The sequence below is a fragment of the Brachyistius frenatus genome, unplaced genomic scaffold, assembly GCF_029030835.1.
Source record: "Brachyistius frenatus isolate BFR_SWC_R1_liver_20210118 unplaced genomic scaffold, ASM2903083v1 Contig_44, whole genome shotgun sequence".
NCBI classification, from domain to species: Eukaryota; Metazoa; Chordata; class Actinopteri; family Embiotocidae; genus Brachyistius; species Brachyistius frenatus.
In genome coordinates this window covers 2128154-2150987 of record NW_027210643.1, presented here as the reverse complement: position 1 = coordinate 2150987, position 22834 = coordinate 2128154, and the positions used below count along the sequence as shown (strand labels likewise).

General features: G+C 40.4%; 2 protein-coding genes across 2 annotated transcripts; one reads left to right on the top strand and one right to left on the bottom strand.

The window, feature by feature from the left end:
* Positions 1–7592: 7592 nt before the first annotated feature.
* On the top strand, positions 7593–9940 carry nfkbiaa (nuclear factor of kappa light polypeptide gene enhancer in B-cells inhibitor, alpha a). Its single transcript, XM_069703109.1, has 6 exons — positions 7593–7882; positions 8406–8511; positions 8627–8834; positions 8949–9037; positions 9152–9412; positions 9511–9940. The coding sequence occupies exons 1-6, from the start codon at positions 7629–7631 to the stop codon at positions 9538–9540; spliced, it is 948 nt and encodes a 315-aa protein (XP_069559210.1). The 5' UTR covers positions 7593–7628; the 3' UTR covers positions 9541–9940.
* A 1307-nt stretch (positions 9941–11247) lies between these two features.
* LOC138623536 (proteasome subunit alpha type-6) lies at positions 11248–16540 on the bottom strand. The gene is made up of 7 exons (XM_069703108.1): positions 16363–16540; positions 15355–15449; positions 14255–14336; positions 13570–13725; positions 13298–13476; positions 12434–12528; positions 11248–11452 (listed from the first exon to the last, which is right to left on the bottom strand). Exons 1-7 carry the CDS (start codon positions 16436–16438, stop codon positions 11395–11397), a joined length of 741 nt encoding a protein of 246 aa, XP_069559209.1. The 5' UTR covers positions 16439–16540; the 3' UTR covers positions 11248–11394.
* Positions 16541–22834: the final 6294 nt, after the last annotated feature.

Below are 22834 nucleotides of genomic sequence, written 5' to 3'. Positions count from 1 at the left end.
AATTTTTTGCAAATCTATTCAAAATCAAAAACGAAAAAAAAAAACGAAAAAAAAAATCACATGTACAGATCTGGGGAAGGGTACAGAAAAATGTCTGCAGCATTGAAGGTCCCAATGAGCACAGTGGCCTCCATCATCCGTAAATGGAAGAAGTTTGGAACCACCAGGACTCTTCCTAGAGTCGGCCGCCCGGCCAAACTGAGCGATCGGGGGAGAAGGGCCTTAGTCAGGGAGGTGACCAAGAACCCGATGGTCACTCTGACAGAGCTCCAACATTGCTCTGTGAAGAGAGGAGAACCTTCCAGAAGGACAACCATCTCTGCAGCACTCCACCAACCAGGCCTGTATGGTAGAGTGGCCAGACGGAAGCCACTCCTCAGTAAAAGGCACATGACAGCCCACCTGGAGTTTACCAAAAGGCACCTGAAAGACTGTCAGACCATGAGAAACTAAATTCTCTGGTCTGATGAAACAAAGATTGAACTCTTTGGCCTGAATGCCAAGCATCATGTTTGGAGGAAACCAGGCACCGCTCATCACCTGGCCAATACCATCTCTACGGTGAAGCATGGTGGTGGCAGCATCATGCTGTGGGGATGTTTTTCAGCGGCAGGAACTGGGAGACTAGTCAGGATGGAGGGAAAGATGAATGCAGCAATGTACAGAGACATCCTTGATGAAAACCTGCTCCAGAGCGCTCTGGACCTCAGACTGGGGCGAAGGTTCATCTTCCAACAGGACAACGACCCGAAGCACACAGCCAAGACAACAAAGGAATGGCTTCGGGACAACTCTGTGAATGTGTTTGAGAGGCCCAGGCAGAGCCCAGACTTGAACCCGATTGAACATCTCTGGAGAGATCTGAAAATGGCTGTGCACCGACGCTCCCCATCCAACCTGATGGAGCTTGAGAGGTCCTGCAAAGATGAATGGGAGAAACTGCCCAAGAATAGGTGTGCCAAGCTTATAGCATCATACTCAAAAAGACTTGAGGGTGTAATTTCTGCCAAAGGTGCTTCAACAAAGTATTGAGCAAAGGCTGTGAATACTTATGTATGTGTTATATTTTCGTTTTTGATTTTTAATTGATTTGCAAAAATTTCAAAAAAATGTATTTCACATTGTCATTATGGGGTATTGTGTGTAGAATTTTTGAGGGAAAAAAATGAATTTCATCCATTTTGGAATAAGGCTGTAATATAACAAAATGTGGAAAAAGTGAAGTGCTGTGAATACTTTCCGGATGCACTGTATGTTAATCACGTCGTTACCATTGTGAGGCGGTCACAATTTTGATTAATTTTTGCATTAAAAGTATTTGGTTAGGCTTAAAAAAAAACAACCATAATGTCATTCAAAAAAAGTTATGATGTAAACTTGTACATAACTTTTAAAAAGTAAACAGTGACTTTTTTTTTTCACATCAACAGAGGTCTTCTGGCTGAAAGTCCTGTTTAATCATTTAACCACCCCAAGCTCACCTACATATGTGGGCTTTGTCGCTCTTTACTACGGCCTCTAAAGGGTCGCACCAGTAGGTTCATTCGGCCCCTACTAGTCCATGTACAACATTTTGCATACATGTGATGATAAACTCCCACTCAATAGTGTCATAACAGTTAAATCAGGAAGTTTTACACCGAGTCACATGCATGAACTTTTCCTTAGCTGGGTGCAATGACCTCCTGGATATTCCGCTGGCTGGAAACCTTGTGACAATGACAATAAACCCCAACTTGTTGTTTGTGCAATTTTTCTGTAATGTGGCTAGGCTTGCTGTTTCCCCCTGCTTCCCATTCTTTATGTGAAGCTAAGCTAACAAGCTGCTGGCTGTAGCTTCATACTTATGGTACAAACATGACAGTCGGCTAAAATGAAAACTATTCATTTAAAGAAACAGAAATCTCAGAAACAGATACCTCAGGGATTAAAAGCAAAAATGAGAGTGAGGTTATATATATTTTTTAGTAATTTGGTTGACCTGATCTTTAATGTGTTCCCATGCAGCTTTAAAACTTCAGCCACAATAGTGACAGTGTGACCATGGGAGATGCCTGGTGGCAGTAAGGCAGTGGGACAAGTGATATAACATTAATCCCTTTGTCTGTTTCTATCTCTCTGTGTGTGAATGTGTACATATATGCACGGCACCGTGGGGAAGCCTGGGAAGGGAAACAAAATGATTACCCCTTCTCCGAAAACCACCCACTGTTCCCCGAAAAAATATGCAGTTGCACATTCAGCACGAAACCAAGGCAATAAAGGGGAGGACCTCAGAGTTTGTCAGCTCACTTTGAAAGTTTCAATCAACGCACCAAGTCTGACGTGTCTTTTGTCACTTTTTCACAAGCACAAGAAAGAGGAGGAAACACAAAATCTCATGACCATCACATGCAAAAGGAAGCAGGTATGGAAACCTGTTTCATACTGAATAAGATCATTGAAAAAGGTCACAAGGACAAAGGTCACACACACCATTAATTCATAAACTCCTCAGGCCTCCATCAAAAACACATCAGGTGTAATATAATATGTACAGAACATGGAATAATAAAGTTTCATGGAGAAAGATTGAGGTGAAATCCCTCTGACAGAGAAACAGCCTGACTCATATCACTAAACTATTTCAAAATAAGACATGGAAAACAGCCGTGTGTAAACCTGTCATGGTTAAATATCGCTCTTTACATTCACACACGCACACTGTGAAAACAGATAGTGGGAGTACATTGTGTAAACTCTGGGTATACTGCTGTGTCACTGCACCCACACATGAAATGCACTGGTTTAGGTCGACTTTTAGTGTCCACGGAGAGATTACTGTAATAACGGAATGATGGCTTCCTTCTGAAACAGGAGGGAAGTTGTCATGAATGACATGCACACATCTGGGAAGCTGAGGCTGTTTTTAGACTGCTGGGCCAGATGATAAAAGCAACTACTGACAGATAACCAATGATAAACTACATTGCCGCTTATTTCATAGTCAATTTATATCCACCTTCCACTTTGGAAACTTTGAAACGTTTAAAGATATAAACTGGCTTTGATATTAAAAGTGAGATGAGAGGTTTAATACCAATCTCATGTCTGTATACTAAATATGGAGCTAGAACTGGGAGGAGAACTGGAAATAGCTTGATCCCAGGCTGCTATTATTTCATAACTAATGCTGTTATCTCAAGATCACAAGTTTATTATTGTTTACCTCCAGAAAACTACCTTTGCTCTCTTGCAACAATAAAATAATTAACCCATTATCACAGAAGAACAAAAGGTAGTTTCCTCTTATTACTCATAAACGTTTATGGAGATTAGGAGTGCTACCGCAGCGTGTATGGATGGTGTTCTGACAGCTGTAGAGACTGATTTAACCTGAAAATGTCAGATCATACCCAATAATGATCAATGCATCAGACTGTACATCAATCAAGGTCAAACGCAGATATTGCAATTTGTCTTACTGTCAGAGAAAACACTCATCAGTCCTCATCATTTACAGCAGCTCTGTGTGGGATTTAGTGGCTTCTAGTGGTGAGGTTGCAGATGACACCTGACCCGCCCCCCCCCCTCACCTTCCTCTTCCAAGCCTGTAAGAGAATCTAAATTAGCCATGAAATTAGCACAAAAAAAACTTGAAAGGTCCTCTCTAAAGCCGTTGTTTGTTTTGTCCCTTCTGAGCTCCTGTAGAAACATGACGGTACAACATGGGGTGCTCCGTGGAGGAGGACCAGCTCACTGTGTAAACATGCAAGGCTCATTGTGAGGTAAAAAAAAACAAAAACGATGATTTCAGGTGATTATACACGAATAAAAACATGATTAACTTTCAGCTGCTGGTATGTTGTAAATAAATCTTTCCTCTTGTCAGGGATTGTTCCATTTTCATTTTACAACATACAGTAGCTGCATTTCAAATGGCATACTATTTCTTTTTACTTTTAGTACGTACTGCAGCTACAAAGTACATACTGTTGAATGGAGTGTGTGTACAATTGGGACATGCTACTTCTTCATAAAAATGCGCCTTGAACTTTGACCCTCTTGGTCCTATCCGTCATGATTGTAGCGCGATATGTGAAGTAAAAAGACAAAAGAATGCGATTTGGAAGAAGTATGCTTTTATTTAATGCCTCTTCATCTTCATCTTCTCCTTCTCCTTCTTCCTTTTGTGAGTTGCAACCGGGTTGAACATTACGAGTACCCTTCCTTTTAAGGCCTGTTCTTCTTCTTCTTCTCCTCCTCCTTGTTCTTGTTCCTGTTCTTCTTGTTCTTGTTCTTGTTCTTGTTCTTGTTCTTGTTGTTCTTCTTCTTCTTCTTCTTCTTCTTCTTCTTCTTCTTCTTCTTCTTCTCCTTCTATTTCCATTTGTAGGCGGAGCGTCATCGCCAACTCTCTCGGTGGCTCAGTCGATGTGACGTATCTTCCGCCACGCAAAGGATTGTGGGTCAGCACAGCTCGAGTAGCATGCTGGCCTCCATACTGCAAAATACGGCCGGATGTGGCAGGACATCTTGGTACTTTTGGCATACTATGTTTAACATACGATACTAAATATTTTTCTGGCATACTAAATAGTATGGCAGTATGGATATTGGAACGTACATGATAACACTTTTAATAAAAGTTAAAGGTGTCTGTCGAGATGCCGTGGGTGTCCCTATGTTCAGTGGGACCGGCTGGCAAGTCTCAAACCAAACAAAAACATCTGCCGTTTGTCTTCTCGCGATAAGAGGATAGTGAATGAACTCGTTATCATGAGAGAACAGGCTTTGTTTTCTCAAGATAACAAAGTAATCAGCTCGTGATCTCCAGATAAACAACATTAAAGAAATAGCTGCTTCCGTAGCTCATATCAGTGAGAGCAGGAACCTCTTTTAACAAAAACTAAACGTTAGAACCATTAAATTGACATAACTGCTCAGCTGTTTCTCAAAGTGCAAGGTGAAATTGGCCATTCACGAAAACGGGAATGTTTGATGAGTTTATATCAGCTGACTGTGTTGGTTTCACGCCAGCAGGGTGTGAAGCCTCCAGGGACACTTATTTGACTCAGATAGCTGTGGTACTTTACCAGTATGCAGACAGAGGGCAATGTACAGCACTTGACACTGAAGTGGCGTCAGTGCTTTCTCAGTGGTTAGTCTCCATAGCAACCTGCAGTAAATATAAGGCAAGTGGAGACAGGAGTACTTGCATAGCTTTCCAAAAAGAAAAGAAAAGTGGAAGTCCCAGTATTTCCCATGTGGGGTAAATATCCGACCAAATATAAACACAAGCACGCAATCTTGGCAACAGGAGAAAAACAAAACAGAGCTGCGAGAACAGTTTGTCCCAAGATCCCTCCTTAAGATACTCGGCCGACATGAAAGAATGTTTGGAATTAAAAGGAAATGCAGAGATGGTGCACGCTTGTCCGACTGACGTTTGTCTGATATGACGCACGTTCACACACTTCTTGTGACATCACAGCCCTGCAGGGTGTGTAGATGTGTGTGTGTGTGTGTGTGTGTGTGTGTGTGTGTGTGTGTGTGTGTGTGTGTGTGTGTGTGTGTGTGTGTGTGTGTGTTTGGTTTAGTGTAATCCAGTATTGCCCCACACAGAGGTGCGAATGCTTGGAGACCGTTGCTATGTTTTCACCCAGCCTACCTTTCACAGTGTAAACAGGTGATCCTGGGATTTTTTTATGTGAAATGTCAGGGGAGCAGACACAGGTCACTCTGTCGCGTACTGTGCAAGCAAGTTATTCAACAGAGGAATTTCCTCTTTGAGGCTTGCCTGGGACAGTTTGAACAGTGACAATTTCAGCCCCCCCCCCCAAAAAAAAAGATCCTAAAGAAAGTCACAACAGACGAGGAACATATTAGAAATTCCTCCCAAAAGTCTTAATAAAGTTCTTCATCCTCCGTGTGACTCCACACAGTGTTTTCCAGGATCGAAGCGAGTCATGCAGGATTTCACCTCCTGAAGTGTGTTAAGCCTGTGCAATGTTAGATGGGTAAGTCCAGAACATCCTACGTGGAACATGCAAGTGTTGCTGTCATGAGGGAGTCTCCATGAGGAAACTGTAGAATCTTCTCCCCGCTCCTGTTCCTCCTCCTCTGCTCATCGTGTTCACTTTAAAACATGCTCTGAAAAACGTATGGAAATCCTGTCGTCTTCCTCTGTCTGACCTATGAGGAGATTTTTGACATTTTTACACCATATGCACTATTTTCTCACATTGATGTAAAGTAGGGACTGACTGATGCAGTATTTTTGGGGCCAGTGTTGATATTACGGAATAAAAAAAAATATTCCAATATCAATATATCGGATATTCTTTCTATATATAGATGTATAGTAAATACAGTATATGAACACTTTACTGGTTATGATCCACTTTTGACCATCGTGACAAAGATATGTAATAAAGGCAAGATATTACTGACATCAGAGCATTGAAACAGTAGATTTCACTGGGAGTAATTAGAATTTTTTTTTTTTTTTTTTTAAAGCCACGAATGCAGCAATTAATTATAAATAACAATTAAAAAAAAAAATAGAACAATTTCTATTTTACCCCTAAGCATGTTTTTCTGCATTAAGATAACATATCGGCACATATGGGCCAATATTTATGCCAATACAGACATAAGTTTGTGACAATTAATATTACCAGCCCAGACATCAGTTAGGCTCTATTGTAAAGATGTATTTAAAAAAAAAAAATACTTACACTGCAGGATTAAATGGACATCACCTTTTAGCAGGTCTGATTATAGCCATCATGTTCTGATGCTTATCAACTATTATGATACTATTAAAGTCTTTGACAACAACAATGAATCTGTATGTAAAATGAATAAAGTTGATCAAAAATACATAGTTGCAGGATGAATGTGCAGGTTTAAAAATATCTTTTAACTGTGGATTATTCTTTTCTCAACTGAATGCAAATTCTTCATAGTAACAAGCACACAACCAACACATGAAATATATTCCATTTGAATGTGATGGAGATATAGATATAGATATGAAGTAAAAAAAAAAAGGATAAACTTGAGAAATTGGGACATCTATTGCGTGATAATGACAACCACAGAATTTAGGACAGACATACTGCATTTTAACACAACGTGGTTAGTGTAAGTGCAGACTGTGGTTCATTTTCAGGGTAAATTGTGAAATATAGGAAACTCGTCTCTTTTTACATTTGAATTTGTAAAAGAAAAAAAATTGAAGAAGCAATAGAAAGGAAAATATGCAGTGCTACTTTGGTTAGCCACTTACAACAGATAATTTCCCCAGAGCACAAGGGAATTATTGAAGAGCCAGTCAGAGGCTGTCTCCCTCATTCATGCTCATCACGTCTCATTCACTGAGATCAATAATGACATGTCCCCTAACCTACATCACAGGTGAAAATAGGTGTCTAATAGGAAACTACAAGTTTTCATTCTGAGTGGCTTTGGGGGGGGATTTTTCTCACAAAAGCACAGGCCGGTGTGATTTCCCTTTGCTTTTTCTAAGATAAGTCAATTGGAATTCCCCGCCGAGGCTCCGCCCAGCCGAGAGCACAAAACCCAGCGCGCCTCCCTCAGCTGCACGACTCTGCCCTGACCTTCGGAAGCAGACGGAGCTGTGTCTTATGACCGTTTGCGAAGTCAACATGGACGTGCACAGAGTATCTAACCACAATCAAATGGATTACAACTTGGACAACGTGGAGCCCAAACACGGGAAAATGTTGCCTTGCCACGAGGACCGTTTTGACAGCGGCCTGGATTCCTTAAAGGAGGACGAGCTGGTGAACGAGTTTGTGGAGCTGAGAGTGGACAGGGGCAAGGATCACACGCAGGAATACGAGCCGTGGAGAACTGCAGTGACGGACGATGGTGACACGTAAGTGGAGTTTGTGTGCACTTTTATCCCTGCGATGGCGCATTTGGAACATTTCACCTTTCTGCGTAAATTTAAAAGGAGTTTTGCACCAGAGTGCAGCATCTGAATTTTAAATGCATTGCAATGATAAGATAATAAATAAATAAATTAAAAAAAAAGCTGCAAAAGTCCGCATGGAAATGTCGAAAGTTGCACAAAAATAAGTCGTGTACGTATGCGCATATAAAGTGTGTGTGTGTGCGCGTGCGCGTGCTTTGGCTCAGAGTGCAGCCTGGGCGGTGCTAAAATCCGCTCTGCGCGTTCAGGAAAGTCCCTGGCTCACTGCCAGTAACTGATAAAGCATCAGATGTGTCAAGCCACAACTGGTGGAAATAACCCGACAAAACTCCATTCTTGCGAAACGCTCCACTGCGAAGGCTTTGTTCTCTCTTATTTGGCTGGAACCACTTCCTCCGTGCGTAATTTTTTTTAACAACACTATTTTGACTAACTCTCTTCTTTTTCTCTCTCCCCCCCCCCACAGGCTGATCCATTTGGCCATCATTCATGAAGCCACTGAGCATGCCCAACAGATGATCAAGCTGTCCCACAATCACCCGTTCCTCAATGTACAGAACCACCAGAGACAGGTAATAACCAGGATCATTGATTATCAGATCAATACAATCCAATAACCTCCTTATTATACACACTAAATGTCCTTAAAGTGAAGATAACCCATGTTTATGAATGTGTCCTTCACAGACTGCCCTCCACCTAGCAGTGATCACAGAGCAGCCCCAGCTGGTGGATAGACTCCTGAACGCCGGTGCTGACCCGCTGCTGGCCGACGACAGCGGGAACACAGCTCTCCACATCGCCTGTAAAAAGGGCTCCCTCGCCTGCTTCGGCGTCATCACACAGAACTGCCAGCGCCACCTCACCTCCATCATCTCCTTCCCCAACTACAGTGGTAGGTACTGAGTTAGAGTAGCACCTGTAAAGACAGACACAGACTCTCATGTTTTACTTAAGCAGTTCTCGAACTGGGTTGTTTACCGAGTATTCCCTGGTTTTCCCCTCTTAGGACACAACTGTCTCCACTTGGCGTCCATCAACGGCTTTATTTCTCTGGTGGAAAACCTCGTTCAGCTCGGTGCAGACATCAACGCACAGGTAGGTGTCATTAACTCAGAAGTGTGTTTAGTTTTTTTGCAAAAAGAAGATCTAAAAATCAAAAGCCGAGTCACATGCAGGAAATTAATGTTACTTTCATGTTGTTTCTTGTAGGAACAATGCAGCGGTCGGACGGCGCTCCACCTGGCCGTGGATCTCCAGAACCCCACGCTGGTGTGCCGCCTCCTCGACCTCGGTGCCGACGTGAACTGCTTGAACTACGGCGGCTTCACGGCGTACCACCTCACCTACGGGCGGCAGAACGATGTGATCCGCTGCCGGCTGTACGAGAGGACGGCCCTGGAGCTGAGGGAGCTGCCCGACAGCGAATCAGACGAGAGCGATATGGAGGATCTGGACATGTCGGAAGATGAGGTCAGTATCTGGTCCAGAACAGTAACATTTCATATAATCATATATGATCTTGAAAGTATGAGTCCCTAATATATATATATATTTTTTCTGTCCTCCAGCTTTACGACGACATAAAGTTCGGAAAGTAAAAAAGAACCACCCTTCTAACGGTGGTGTGAACGTCAAGCTGCTACTGGGTGCGCCAGGCCGCGGCCCCTCCAACAGGGGACAAAACCAGTCTACGTCCCTCCGTCCAAGGTCCAAGTCCACAGGTGCTGGCCCTGGGGTCGCATGCAAGAATGAAGATGGAGTCCAGTCTGGTCGAGTTCGGTCAAGATCACTGAAAGATCTGCACCAAGAAAACCAACAAATATCAAAGACCTCCGTTTGGTCTTTCTGTGCCTGTATAAATATATATGAATATGTATATACCAGCTATGTGTAAGATATTGTAAATATAGAGATATTATTTTTGTACTTGTACATGTGTGTGAATTCAAACACTATTAAGACAAATGTTCAAAATAAAAAAGAAGTTTATGAATATAAGGAGCTGTGACTGCTGTGTTTCCTGTACCCAGTTGAATTTCGGGATGATTGTTTCGTGTTCTTTACACACCGTAAAACAAGCATCATTTCACTCTTACTCAGCGTGATGAGGCACACCCCAGACTTGTGAAAGATACACAGACATAAAAAAAAAAAAAGAAAAAGGATCACACTTAGCCGCTTGGAACCGAATGGGATTTCCTTTGTTGGGCGAGGTCACCGGGTCTCTGAGTCACGGCGCTAAAAACTCCCCGGGCGGCACAAGAAGAACATAATGTGCTTTAAATATTCCGCCCTGTCCTGGAACTACTGCCGAGTAGCAGCTCTGTGCTGGAACTGCTGGGTAAGAAATGCCAAGGAAAGAATTTTTTTTTTTTTTTTACAAATATGGAAAATGTGCCAAGAGTTGGATTAACCTTAGTGCTGTGTCATCGTCACCAGGAAACTCTGCGGCAGTCTGGCAAATACAAGATTTCCTTGTCAACTGATGGACACACACTTAAATGGGGAATTTTTTACAGGAAGGAATCGCCTGAAGTAACTGGCATTATTTACGATGTTTCCTCCGTATGAAGTAAACCTGGAGGAAACACTTGACACAGAAAATCACAGGAAGAGTTCCCAGTGACAGAATAGAGACGTAAGCAACAAAAACAAAAAGCCCCAAAGATTCTTACTGTATTCCAGGATGTGGAAAAACATCATTTGTAACTGTATTTCCATGTCTGATTTAGCAATCGCTGGAAAAAGAGAGAAGTGCAGGAGACAAAACAGTGATGTCATGAGACCGAGGATGACTAGTTGATGACACATTCGCATCATTTCTGATCATGCCGATGACAGCTAAGCATTCAAGTCAAAGACCCCGTCAGCATCAACGAGGAATCTTAAGTTTTCCATCCGACACACACAACAAGGCCCTTATCTCACAAAACCGTTCTAAATTATAAAGGCCAACACATTTTCCCCTTTGCAAAGAGAAACTATTTATGTTGCATGACATTTCCGCCGAGTTGATATTTCTGACAAAGAAAAGCCAAAAAGGTAGCAAGAATGAGGTCAAATCAGGTCTACACTACTCTGTAGTGGAGTAAAATAACCTTTGTGCAGCATCTAGTCAGTCATGTGACTTTAGTGCACTTCGGCGCCACAAACAGGAAGCTCAGAGGTCGAGCTCGTTTTCCCAGAAACATTTCCTCCCCGCTGATAAACTGAGCTGATAAAACAGAACCCAGGAGATATAAAGCTTTGTGTTACAGTGGATTGTTTTGTAAAAAATAAATAGGAAAAAATTAATAGCACCAATGTCCGTTTTACTCCAAAAACTTGTTTTATTGTTGAATGAAACAGTGGGGTAAATGTACAGCAAACAAAGATAACACCAGCCTCCATCTGGGACCTGCATATCCCATCATGCTCTAACTCAGTCTAACAGGGGAGACGTCTCTGCTCGCTCAGTCCCGTTCTGCCAGGGCCATCAGGTGGGTGTCCACTTCAGTCTCTGTCAGAATCCTGCACAAAGTAAACAAGGATGGACTCTTGATGAACAAAATCTATTTGAACTAGAACCAGACTGAAATATTAGCCGGATGATTTTATCCTCACATATCTTGGCTTGATATGAAAGCCTTTTTTTTTTTTTTTTTTTTTTTTACAGAACACAATGCTGCAAAAGATGCTAATGATGAACGAGCTATTAATAGTTCATAAATTCCCAGTGAAGTTTCAGTGTGCACTGATGACCGTGTGGACATTAAATTGGAAAATATCCTGCAGCCGTTACTGATCTTTGTCACAAGGGTCAAAAGTGTTTGATAACCACATTTGAGGGATCATTGCAAAAGAAATGTGTGTTCATATATATGGTATTTAAGTAATATTTATAAGCTGAGATATTAATATAGTTATTTGTTTTACTCCCCAGTATTATTATTGGCGCCAAAAATCCAGAATCAGACAGGCTGGAATTTTAAGGCTAAATTAAGCTTTAAGGGTTCGTAAATAAACTGATAACTTTACTGACTGAAGTTGAATTACATCAAAGATGCCTGAAAGAACTTCTGCTTCCATCTGCTGTCATTTGAGTATTCAATGCTTTTTCTTGCCATTGGTGATTTTCACTGAATATCTTTTGAGTTGTGGACTGTTCAAAACCGGACGGGCGTTTCCAAGGTTATATTTGTAACATTTTGTTTGATTTACTTCATTAATCAAGACAATAATCAGCAGATTATTCAAGATTCAAAATGATGGTTATTAGCAGCCCGAACCCAAACATGTTACAGTAGGAATGAGCATCACTGTCATCAGGTCACTTCACCAACATGTTTGCTGAAATTGTACCTCAAAGAATTTTGGACAAACATGACTCGAAATATGAGCAGCAATGTCTACAACTGCAGCAAGTGTTCAGCTCATCGTAAAAGGGCAACAACTAAAAAAAAAAAAAAAAGACTCTTTGCCGAACCATCATATGCTGTCGATTTTTTTTACCTGAACTTGGCGTCCTGTGTCGTGACGACGCCCACCTCGAGCTCAGAGGGCTTGAAGTCGATGGAGAGAACGGTTGTCAGACAAGAGATTGCCGTCTAAAGGTGAGAAAGAGCGGAAGAAAAACAATCATTTAATAATCAACATCTTTTGCAGTTTACCTGCTTATTACGTCGCATAAAAGGAACATAATTATAGGTGTTCAATGTCGCTTAATCACTTTTTTTTTCTCCAAGTGAAGAAATAAAATGTTCACCGCTCTCTTGATACGGTTAAAATTCATTTACATTTTTGTGCTTGAAAGCGCTTGAAGATCCAATAATCTCTGAAGCACGTCGAGCAACAGAGCCAACAAAAATAAATGGAAAGGTCAAAGTTGTCATCTTCACATTGAGGGTGTATTAATTGTTTCATAACGTCAACTTGTAGCCTTGTTTTGCGTCACATGTTAACAAACTCAACACTTCTTGTATCCGTTTCAAAATAAAAGCCCGCTCGCTTTTCAGGAGACAGAAGCCATTGATTTCTTAACAAGGCTTTTAATGTGAAATCAGACACATTTTAGATGAGTAATCCAGAACAACCTTTAGAAATAGCAGCGTTATATTGTAGACTATTCATTTAAAGAGACGAAAACTATTGCCCATCATGAGTAAACTTGCATGGTGGTTACATAATTTTAGAAAGAGCAACTTAACCCTGCACGTGCCTGTGTGTACATTCATGCATCACGGGACAACAAGTGGCACCACACCCAGTATAAATACCTGGAAACCACCGTGAGTCCTGCAGAGCACTTTCACATTTGTGTTCCTTCTTTATCAACCTGTGCAACATCAGCAAAACAAGGTTGTTCTCTTTTTATACCTCAATAGTTTGTTCAAAGGTCCAGTCCAGTTTCTTTTTCACTTTCTTCTCCAGGAAGCTGGTGGCTTCTGTCTGCTTCACTCCGGCGGCGGTGGCCTTGAAGCCGCAGTAGTAGCCGGCCGGGTCGCATTTGTACACCTGGGGGCCGCTCTCGTCGTCGATGCCGATCACGATCATACCTGCAGGTTCACGGGCGGCACAGAGGACAATGAGAGGGACGCTCCGCTGCGCCGGGAGATGTGCCGTCACGAGAAATTAATGAATGCACTCACAGCAGCCGAGTGGTCGCATCTCAGCGTTCTGCGTGTAGACTTGCGAGATGTCAGCGATTCTCTTACACAGCATGTCCACTGGAATCTCATAACCGTACTTGTACTGCCAGTTGGCCGCCTCGTAGCGAGCTCGCTGGACTTGAGACCTGCTGTCAGCTGTTAGAGGGACAAAGCAAAAAGAAAAAAAGTTTTGATTTGTTTCAAAACGGTCGCTGATACTTTCACTAGTACTTCAACTCTCTAATGCACTGTTTTAAATGACGTACGCAGAAAATAAAATTACAATTGTCTGGAAAGAGGAACCTTCAGCCACAGTAAATGCTGGGAATGAGAAGAACACAGATGTCAAATGACCTGAAAAGCTCACCAATTTTACCTAAAAAAAAAAAAAAAATCCCCCTAAATTTAGCGTTCCCGTGCACCACAATGGTGACGACCAGATCACAGTTGTGCACAATAACTCAAACAGAATCTAACGGAATCCTTTAGAAAATGTTCCAGTAATAGAAAGTGAAGGGAGTTGCTCACTAGACAAATAAATAAAGCAATAAACTAAAGGGACTTTTATGGTTTTAATTTGTATTGTAATTTCAATATTCAAATATAGGATTACAAAAATAGATAGAAAAACTGGTGCCTTTTTAACCCTAAAAACAATCGAGATAATTGTATGTCATTTTCTTACCCGTCATCCCAGACATTACACATCCAATATTATCTGTTATTCTGAAAAGGTGCGTCACTGTGGCGGCATCCAGGAGCTTGTCCTGGTTCGAGGCAGAAACAAACAAAGAATGAATGTGCAATAGCGGTTTCATCATTTGATTACAAAACTGTATCCAAAACATTTACTTGACATTTCTGATTATTCAGTGCCTAAAATATTCAACCAATCACAATCAACTAAAATGCAAGAAAATATAATGAAATGTCTGCTCGTCTCACTGGCAGCATTCAAAGACACAACTGCAGTTTTTTGCGATACTGCAAGCAAGGTGACATATTGACATTTTTTAAATGTCATTTTAGGAATAGTATCACAAAACCATATGCACAAAATTGGAATAAAAGGTTTTTAAAAGCAAGCAGGTCAGAGGGATCTGCATTTTCAACATCACAGCACTACTTATTCAATCTGAGCAAAGGAATTTCATGTATACTATTTTATTTTTGAATAAAAAAAATTATTATTAAGTGCCTCATTGAGAATCTAAACAGTACCACAAAACATGATATTGCAATACTCAAGTGAAACAAGATTTGTTTTAATACCCCTACCAGCTAGGACAAAAGTATGAAAATATGAACTGATTCAATACATTATCTATTTTATCAAATGGTATAAAATGAAAACAAGTCTTTTAACTGCTGGTTATAACAAGTAAAGAAGGTAAGATTGTACTTTTAACACTTAATAAAAGATCCTTAAATCTAACATGTGAATTCTTTACCCAGATTAGATGATAACTTTGTGACAGGGAAACTTGAGGTTCACTGAAGTAAAATGTTTAAAAGATTCCAATCTGATTATGAATACAGGATAAAAATAAAAACCCACAATTATTCACTAATGAATGAATCATATTGAACTGCACTGACATAACACTTATTAAACAATTCAATATGCACAGAGCATAATGGGAAAAAAAACAAAAACATTTCACGTCTCCATCACATACGGTGTGCGGCGGAGGGGAGCCGGTGTTTTCGGTGCAGGTGGATGCATCTCGTGAGTCTCCATGACGACCTGCCGCCACTATTACAGCAACCTGACATCAAACTCACCGGTACTTTTTTCTGTGTTACGACAACTGCACAGTCCTTCCCCCGGACCGCTACTGACGTGAGTCCACCTTGGTTTATGGCCTTGAAAGCATATTCTACAAAAGAAGACAACAACAACAACAAAAAATAATCAGGGGAGAGGTCTTTAAAAATGTTCACGTGACAACAACAATGAATGTTTGGAAATGAACACAACGGACAAAGGCAGCGTTCATTCACTCATTCGTCTCAGCGGGAAATCTGGAGCAAAGAGCTGTTGTCAGGTGTCGTCTGATCGGTCTGATGATCCTGAATTAAATCAGAATCTGACGTTTGTCAGAAATATTACATCCAAAGTAGGAAATGCTAAATGAATAGTTTATAAAAGCTGTGCATCTGGGAATACTCTCTGAATTGCAGTCAATCTGCAAACATGTATTGTTTACTGTTGGAGGAGGAACGAGAGGATGTCTCTCTTGACTGTTATTGACCAGAAGACATTGTCGTCCAGTCCAGTTCAGTTCAGGAACAAACTCACAAACTGAACTGCTCATTTAAAATAATAAAGGATGGATTTTCCCCTTTAAGTTCAATCAATACTCGCAATTGCCGGTGAAGAAAGTACACAGAAGTTCTGCCACTGAGACCAAATGCTAATATCTATTATAATAAATATATAATTTAAAAAAAAAATGACACTAACTTTGAAAATAAACGACTCGGTAGCAAACAGACAGTGAATCAGCTTGTCTGCAATGCTAACCATGCTAAGTAGCCTAATAGCCACCTAGCTATTTTGATTCACTCCGGTTTTTTTGATGGAGCTATCAGGAAAAGTAGACCCAAAAAACAATAATAAAAAAAGACACCTGGCACACCACCTGCGGTGGGAATATACGAGGCTGCTTTCGTTTTGGCGGGGTGTCATTTTCCCGCAAGAAGCCAAGCGACGCGAACCATGACAGAGCATTTAGCCAGCTAGCAAACACGCGAGCCGGCTTTTGCGTTGAACTTCCGCTCAATACTGACCGACTTGGTAGAGTCTGCCTTCGGGGGAGAAGATGGTAATGTGTCGGTCGAACCCTGCACTCGAGCCTCGAGACATTTTAACAACGTAAAATTGGCCGAGAAGTTCGTCCAAATGAATATCCGAGCAAGATTTTACTTCATGCACAATATATCGACTCCGGAAGTTGAACTGACGGGGACGCGAACTACATCCGGTGCGAAGGGGTGACACGTGACCGCGTGACGTGGTGTTGTGTGTTTCTAGTTTCTGGCAAAGAAACTATTTACTACAAGTATTATAATTGAGTACAATCATGCTTCTACTTACGTTATGTTTTATCACTTCTATAATACTGGATGTGCACAAGTTTTAACTTGTAAACAAAGTAGTTAGAATTCGCGACACCTTGACAAGCTTCAGCATTAAAATACACTTTACACATGATTGGTAAAAACAGTTCTGTAGTACAATATTGAATAATAATCACCAAAGGGAACGTCGAAGTCCCCATAGTTAGGACTAAAATTGAAGTATTTCTAACAATTTTCAATGCAGAACATTTCTCAGTAAAGAACATTAATGAGCTCAGTTACGAAAAGCCGACCTCCTCCATCATGCTTCTGATAGAGGTAAATTGTAAGATGGTGCTTTTGTGGCAATGTATATGAAATCAAAATCCAAAAATAATCTATAAGGATTCAAGTTAATAGAGCTTCTTTTTAAAAGGTTAAAAATGGAGTTTTACCAATCTATGTCACCCTCATCAAATATGTAAGTCAAGTTTATGGCCTGTTCTACTCTGGGAAATCCAACGATTCAGTTCTCCTTTAATTGTGATAATTCTGCACCGGATCATTGGACAATGTCTTGTTGCTATATATTGTATTGTGTAACAATTCCGCTTCCTTTCACCTGCTCTGGACACCAACATCATTTCTGCTCGACCTGCGTTTAAAATCTGAAACCTTAACATTGTATTGCTGCAACAAACTGAAAATAGATTAACATTATGACACCACAGATTTACTTTTCTCGATCACATTACAAGCCAAGTTGAAAATGATGCCATGATGTACTATTAAAGGAACATGCTGAAGCACATTTTTTTCATTTCACGTGTTAGACCTCTGGTAAATAACCACATCCCATTTCCTTGTTCCTGATGAAAACAGCAAACATACATGTGTCATTTGGGATTTTCCCTCCGTTCCCCAGGTAATTCATACAGCTGAACAGAGGATGTTTGCTTCCGCTTTATAAGTTACTAACGCATCCAGATAATGACTCATAAGGCTACTCGATGTGGTGAGCAGAAGTTTAATCTACGACGGCACGAAGTGTTCTCTTATAAAATTGTATGATTATAGTATGATATCGAAAAGTCCCTATCTTGGGTTACAATGCAATTTTCCTCTTATAAAAACGGTTTTAACATGTGAATCACATTTCTGAATTGTGACTCAATCACACTCCATTTATGGAGTAATTGTATTGGAGTAGATGTATTGGAGTATCTGTAATTAAATGACAAACAGTTAATCATCTTATTTCATGCAAAATCCAGTATTGCAAAAAGGCAGTCTGATCCTGCACAACCACACGTGTTTTTTTTTCTCCCCAGACAATACTGCAGAAAGATAAAGATTGATTTTGCAACACCAAAATGTACATTTCTGAGAAAGGTGAAAACATCCTACAGTCATTGTTGCAGTGATAGTTTTACATGAAGACATACAGGTTCTAAAAATATTAATCTACCAAATAATAATAATAATAATAATGGTGCTTGCTTTAGTTTCAATATTTCTGCATAAATATGACATCATCAGATTTGCACCCAAGTCCTAAAAATAGATAAAGAGAAGCCAATTAAACAAATTCACTAAAAGTATTTTGTGTGGTCATTTATTTATTGACTAAAATGGTCTGTCAGTGGCAAACGTATGTGAACCTCCAGCAGGTAATTTAAGGTAAAATTAAAAATAGGGATATCTTTTCTGTCAACGGTTTGATAATTAGGTTTGAGTGGGAGACCTGTTTTATTGAAAGAACACATGCTTCACAACAGACGTTGTGGTGGTGTTCACGGACAGAGGTGCTTTCGGAGGACCTCAGAAAAATAGTTGTTGATGCTCATCAGTCTGGAGAAGATGAGAGAACCATCTTTAAAGAGTTTGGACGCCCCCAATCCAGACAATAAGACAGATTGTGTATAATTGGAGGAAATTAAAGGCCACTGTTATCCTCCCCCGGAGTGGTTGAGCAACAAAGATCATTACAAGAAGACGGTGTGGAATATGAGTTCACAAAAGGGGACTTCTGAGGAACTAATGACCTCCCTTACATCAACAAAAGGGCATGTTCAGGAGTCCATCATTAAGAGAACGCTGAACAACAATGGTGTGAATGGCAGGGTGGAAAGGAGAAAGCCACTGCTCTCCAAAAAGAGCATTGCTTCCTGTCTAAAGTTCAAAAAAGATTGCGTGGAAAAATTTGGAAGGTTTAACAAAAATATTTTGTGGACGGATGTAACCAAAATAGAACATTTTGGTTGAAATGAGAAGTGTTATGTTTGGAAAAAAGAAAACACTGCGTTGAAGCAGAAGAACCTTAATCGATCTGTGAAACACACTGAAGTACTGTATCACGGTTTTAGGTTTGAATTCTGAATTATACCATTGAAATTTGATGGAAGTGTTTAGACATGTGTCACTGAACTGAATCTCAAGAAAGTCTGTCATCCAAAAAGAACAACAGCCCAAAGCACTCAAGCCGTTCTATTAGTCACAAAAGAGTGAAATGAATGTTTTGGAATTTCTGAGTCTAATCCAATAGAAATGTTGTGGAAAGCCCTTAAGCGATCAGTTAATGTGAGGAACCCGCAACCTTTTTCTTTACAGAGGAATGAGCTAAAATTCTTCAAGCTGATGTGCCGGACTGATCAACTGTTACCAGAAATTATTCAGTTGCAGTTATTTCTGCATAATTCAGTCACACCTGATACTGAAAGGAAAGGTTCACATACTTTTTCCACTGACATATGTAATATCAGATCATTTTCCTCAATACATAAATGACCAAGTATAACTTTTGTATCTCATTTGTTTAATTAGCTTCTATCTTTAAGGACTTGTGTGGAAATCTGGTGATGTTATAGTTTATATTAATGCAGAAATATAGAAACTTCTAAGGCCTAATTGCCATATTTAATAAAGAAATGTAATAGCATGGCTCCAGGTGATGATGTGAGAGTGTCTTCACCTCGACAGCACCCCCCGCCCACCCCCACACACACATAGATGCCCCTCAGTCCTGAAACCTCTCACTTTCCTCCATGTTTCCTGTCCTCTTCCCCACCTCTGTTCTCTATCCTCTTGCTTCTGTTCTCACTCTATGAAAGCACGGCTCATTCGTTGCATTTGCAATACTGTTTTAGAAACCAGAAAGACCCCCCACCCCAGCTCCCACCAGAAGAGGTGGGGGCTGGGGGGATCTCCACCATCTATGAATATTTTCACATCACAAAGCCACAGTCTACCTCATGTTTTCCGAGCACAGAAATTCAGATGTGAGGCAAGGAGGGAAATGTTGAGGCCTTTTGTAGAAAATGCTGACAATCTACGATGAATTAAACATGAAAAGTTTTGACTCATTTTGTATAAAATTCCAGATACATTTCTCTGAAACTATCGATTGTTTGTGAGTTTGTTTTCTGAGCAGATTCTATAAAATGTTTACTCTGAAAAAGCATGAAAAGAAAAAGCAGGCAATAATTTGCCTCCAAAAACCCAAGATATTTATCATATTTCATTGCATGCGATAGGCACTCAATTTCTGAAAATGCAGCTTATCGAAAGAACAGTGAACCACTGAGTGAGGCAAGGATGATATACGTCTTCCGAGTGTGCGTGTGATGATACTTCCTTTCAGCACCAAACATCTTCTGTAGAATTTGTTTGTCGTTCTTCGTAAATTATCTGATGGTTGGTCGCGTTGCGAAACTGCTCGGGTGGCTGCAGAGTAGCCTCGAGGTGTGTTGCAATTAGTTGTGTTATGCAAGTTTGGAAATGCTTAAGGTATTAGACTGAGATGTAATTAATAGATTTTTGTGTGTTTGCAGTTAGATGGCAGAGTGTGTGCATCTCTTGGGTGTAATGACACTGGCGCTTAAAACTAAACCACGTAGATTAACATGTACAGTATGCAGAAGGTGCGGTTTTTGGGAGAGATTATAAACTCTGCAGCACTGAACAGATGTCAGGCTAAAATAAAAATAAAAATTATTTCATGAATAAAACCAACACTGATCCCCTGATCTCATGTAAGAAATTATTGCTGCTATAACTTTACTGAATTAAAAAATACTACTGACACACAAAGCACAAATAAAAATGTTATATATTTTTCTTCTGAATGTGTGTTCACTCCAGTATCAATAAGTTGTTCAGCTGCCAACTATGCTAATTCACTTTTGTTGACAGAATCACTTGCCAAAGCTGCTGGCGTTTATTTTTTGGCATGTCTTCCACTCATGCACTCGTAAGGTTAATAATCCTATCTTCACATTCCCCTCCTTGCTGATCTGATGATGTTCCACATTAAAAACTGGATGTATCAACACCCACTGAGACTGGAAAGCAGCGGACGCAAAACCTACTTACTTTAAATAGAAAGCAAAACACAGCTCAGTTCATGCAGAGCACAGCAGTTAGTACAAGGCTTGTTTTGCAGTTGCCTTATTAATGAAAATCAAATGCGTAGAAATGTAGTGCACAAATGTTATTGACCTCTGGAGCTCTATTTGGTCCCTGTGTTGGTTTATATGGATGATGACAAGGTTGTTTGTCACTTTTCTGTATTCAGACAGCAGAAACAGCAGATTTCCTGAAAGTGTTGCCTGTGAAAGCTCTTAGCTGGGAAGTGGAACGTCCACCGACATGTTTGTTGAGAATCCACCAAGCCCGCCTCAGTAATCTGCATAGTAAGATCTGATCTGGAGGCAGATTCTGAAACACTTTTTAATATCAGGTGTAAATGCAAAGGCCTGTAGATTTGGTGTCACTATTCATGTAATGTGTTCATATAGGAAGTGTGGAATCGCTATAAAATACAGATGTAATGTTTCAAAGATTACATTTGTGTGAAATTGAAGGACTTTGGAGAGACAGATACGAACGGTCAGCATTGATGCAGCAGATGTACTTGTAGTCCTTAGTAGGAGTCTAGTTCCAAAAACCCTGACTCTCCCTGCATTTCCCACAATGCAACACAGTAGCACGTGTAGATATCCCTGACTCACCCCTTTCAAGCCCCTAGTTTGTCTTACAGACTTTGTAATGAAGAGTTTTTTCCATTTTAAACTCAATTCTCCGGGAATGAAATTATGCTGTGAAGCTGTTTTGACGTGGTGAAAAAATTCCAGGTTTATCACTTGTTCTTCCCCACAAACAATTACTGGAAAATGAGTAGCTGTAAAACAGTGAGTACTTTTTCCTACCACCCCAAAATCAAACGACTCTTCTTAGTATTAGAATCTAATTAAATTGGTCCAAGAATATTTGGAAAGTCTAGGAGAGCCATTCGTTTATTGGATTCTATCTGTTACATGTGTGCGGAGAGCCAACGGGAAGTCAGCCGGCTTAGCCAGCATAAATCTCAACTCGAGGACTCCAGTGAGCGGCTGTGTGAAGAAAGAAACAGTTAAGCCCACTGAACGTGGTGGGAAAAATATCATAATAACTTTAGAAAGCACCCTCCAGAGCCACAAATTACTTTATATAATTGTGTCACTGAGTAATTTGTGCTCCTTTGGATGAATAAATTGCACCCTCTGTGTAACTTCTGTGGATTGTCCCTTTAGTGTTATACATATTGTATAGAACATACTGTAAAGTTGAAATACTGGAGCCATTTTTGCTGCTCTGTCATCTAAACTGGTATTTAAGACTTTCCTGCTGCCAGAAAGCACTAACTTAAAGTACATAATGACATTGGTGTTACGGGGCCACGTTGCGCAGCACGAAGTGGCTTTTTATGTGATATGGTTGATGCATTAGAAACACTTATGCAGTGGACTCAAATACCTACAGCACAAAATTTGATTTTGAAGGGTTTAAGAAGGAAAACCTTGTACTTAAAAGTACTTAACTTTGATAGTGTTGTGGCGTATTAGCTGTGCAGTTTGCTTAAACCAAAGATGAAAGGCAAGAGCTGAACGCAAGCAGAATGCTGAGTGTTTTCTGCTTTTAGGAAGAGACAGATGGGAAATTGTGCAATAAGTTGAAGAATTTATCACATTGGTTGAAAATGAAGTGAGCAAAGCATATTATTTTAAAGCTGTGACCCACCGAAGGTTTCTTTTGTATAATCTTTGGATAAAGGTAATTACGGTAAAGCTCTCAGTGTTTCAGTCTTTACTTTTCCTCTAAAAAAAACTGTAAAGAAAACATTAAGAAGAGCTGAGGATTTTCTCATTTTCTGCTCTTTCTGAGT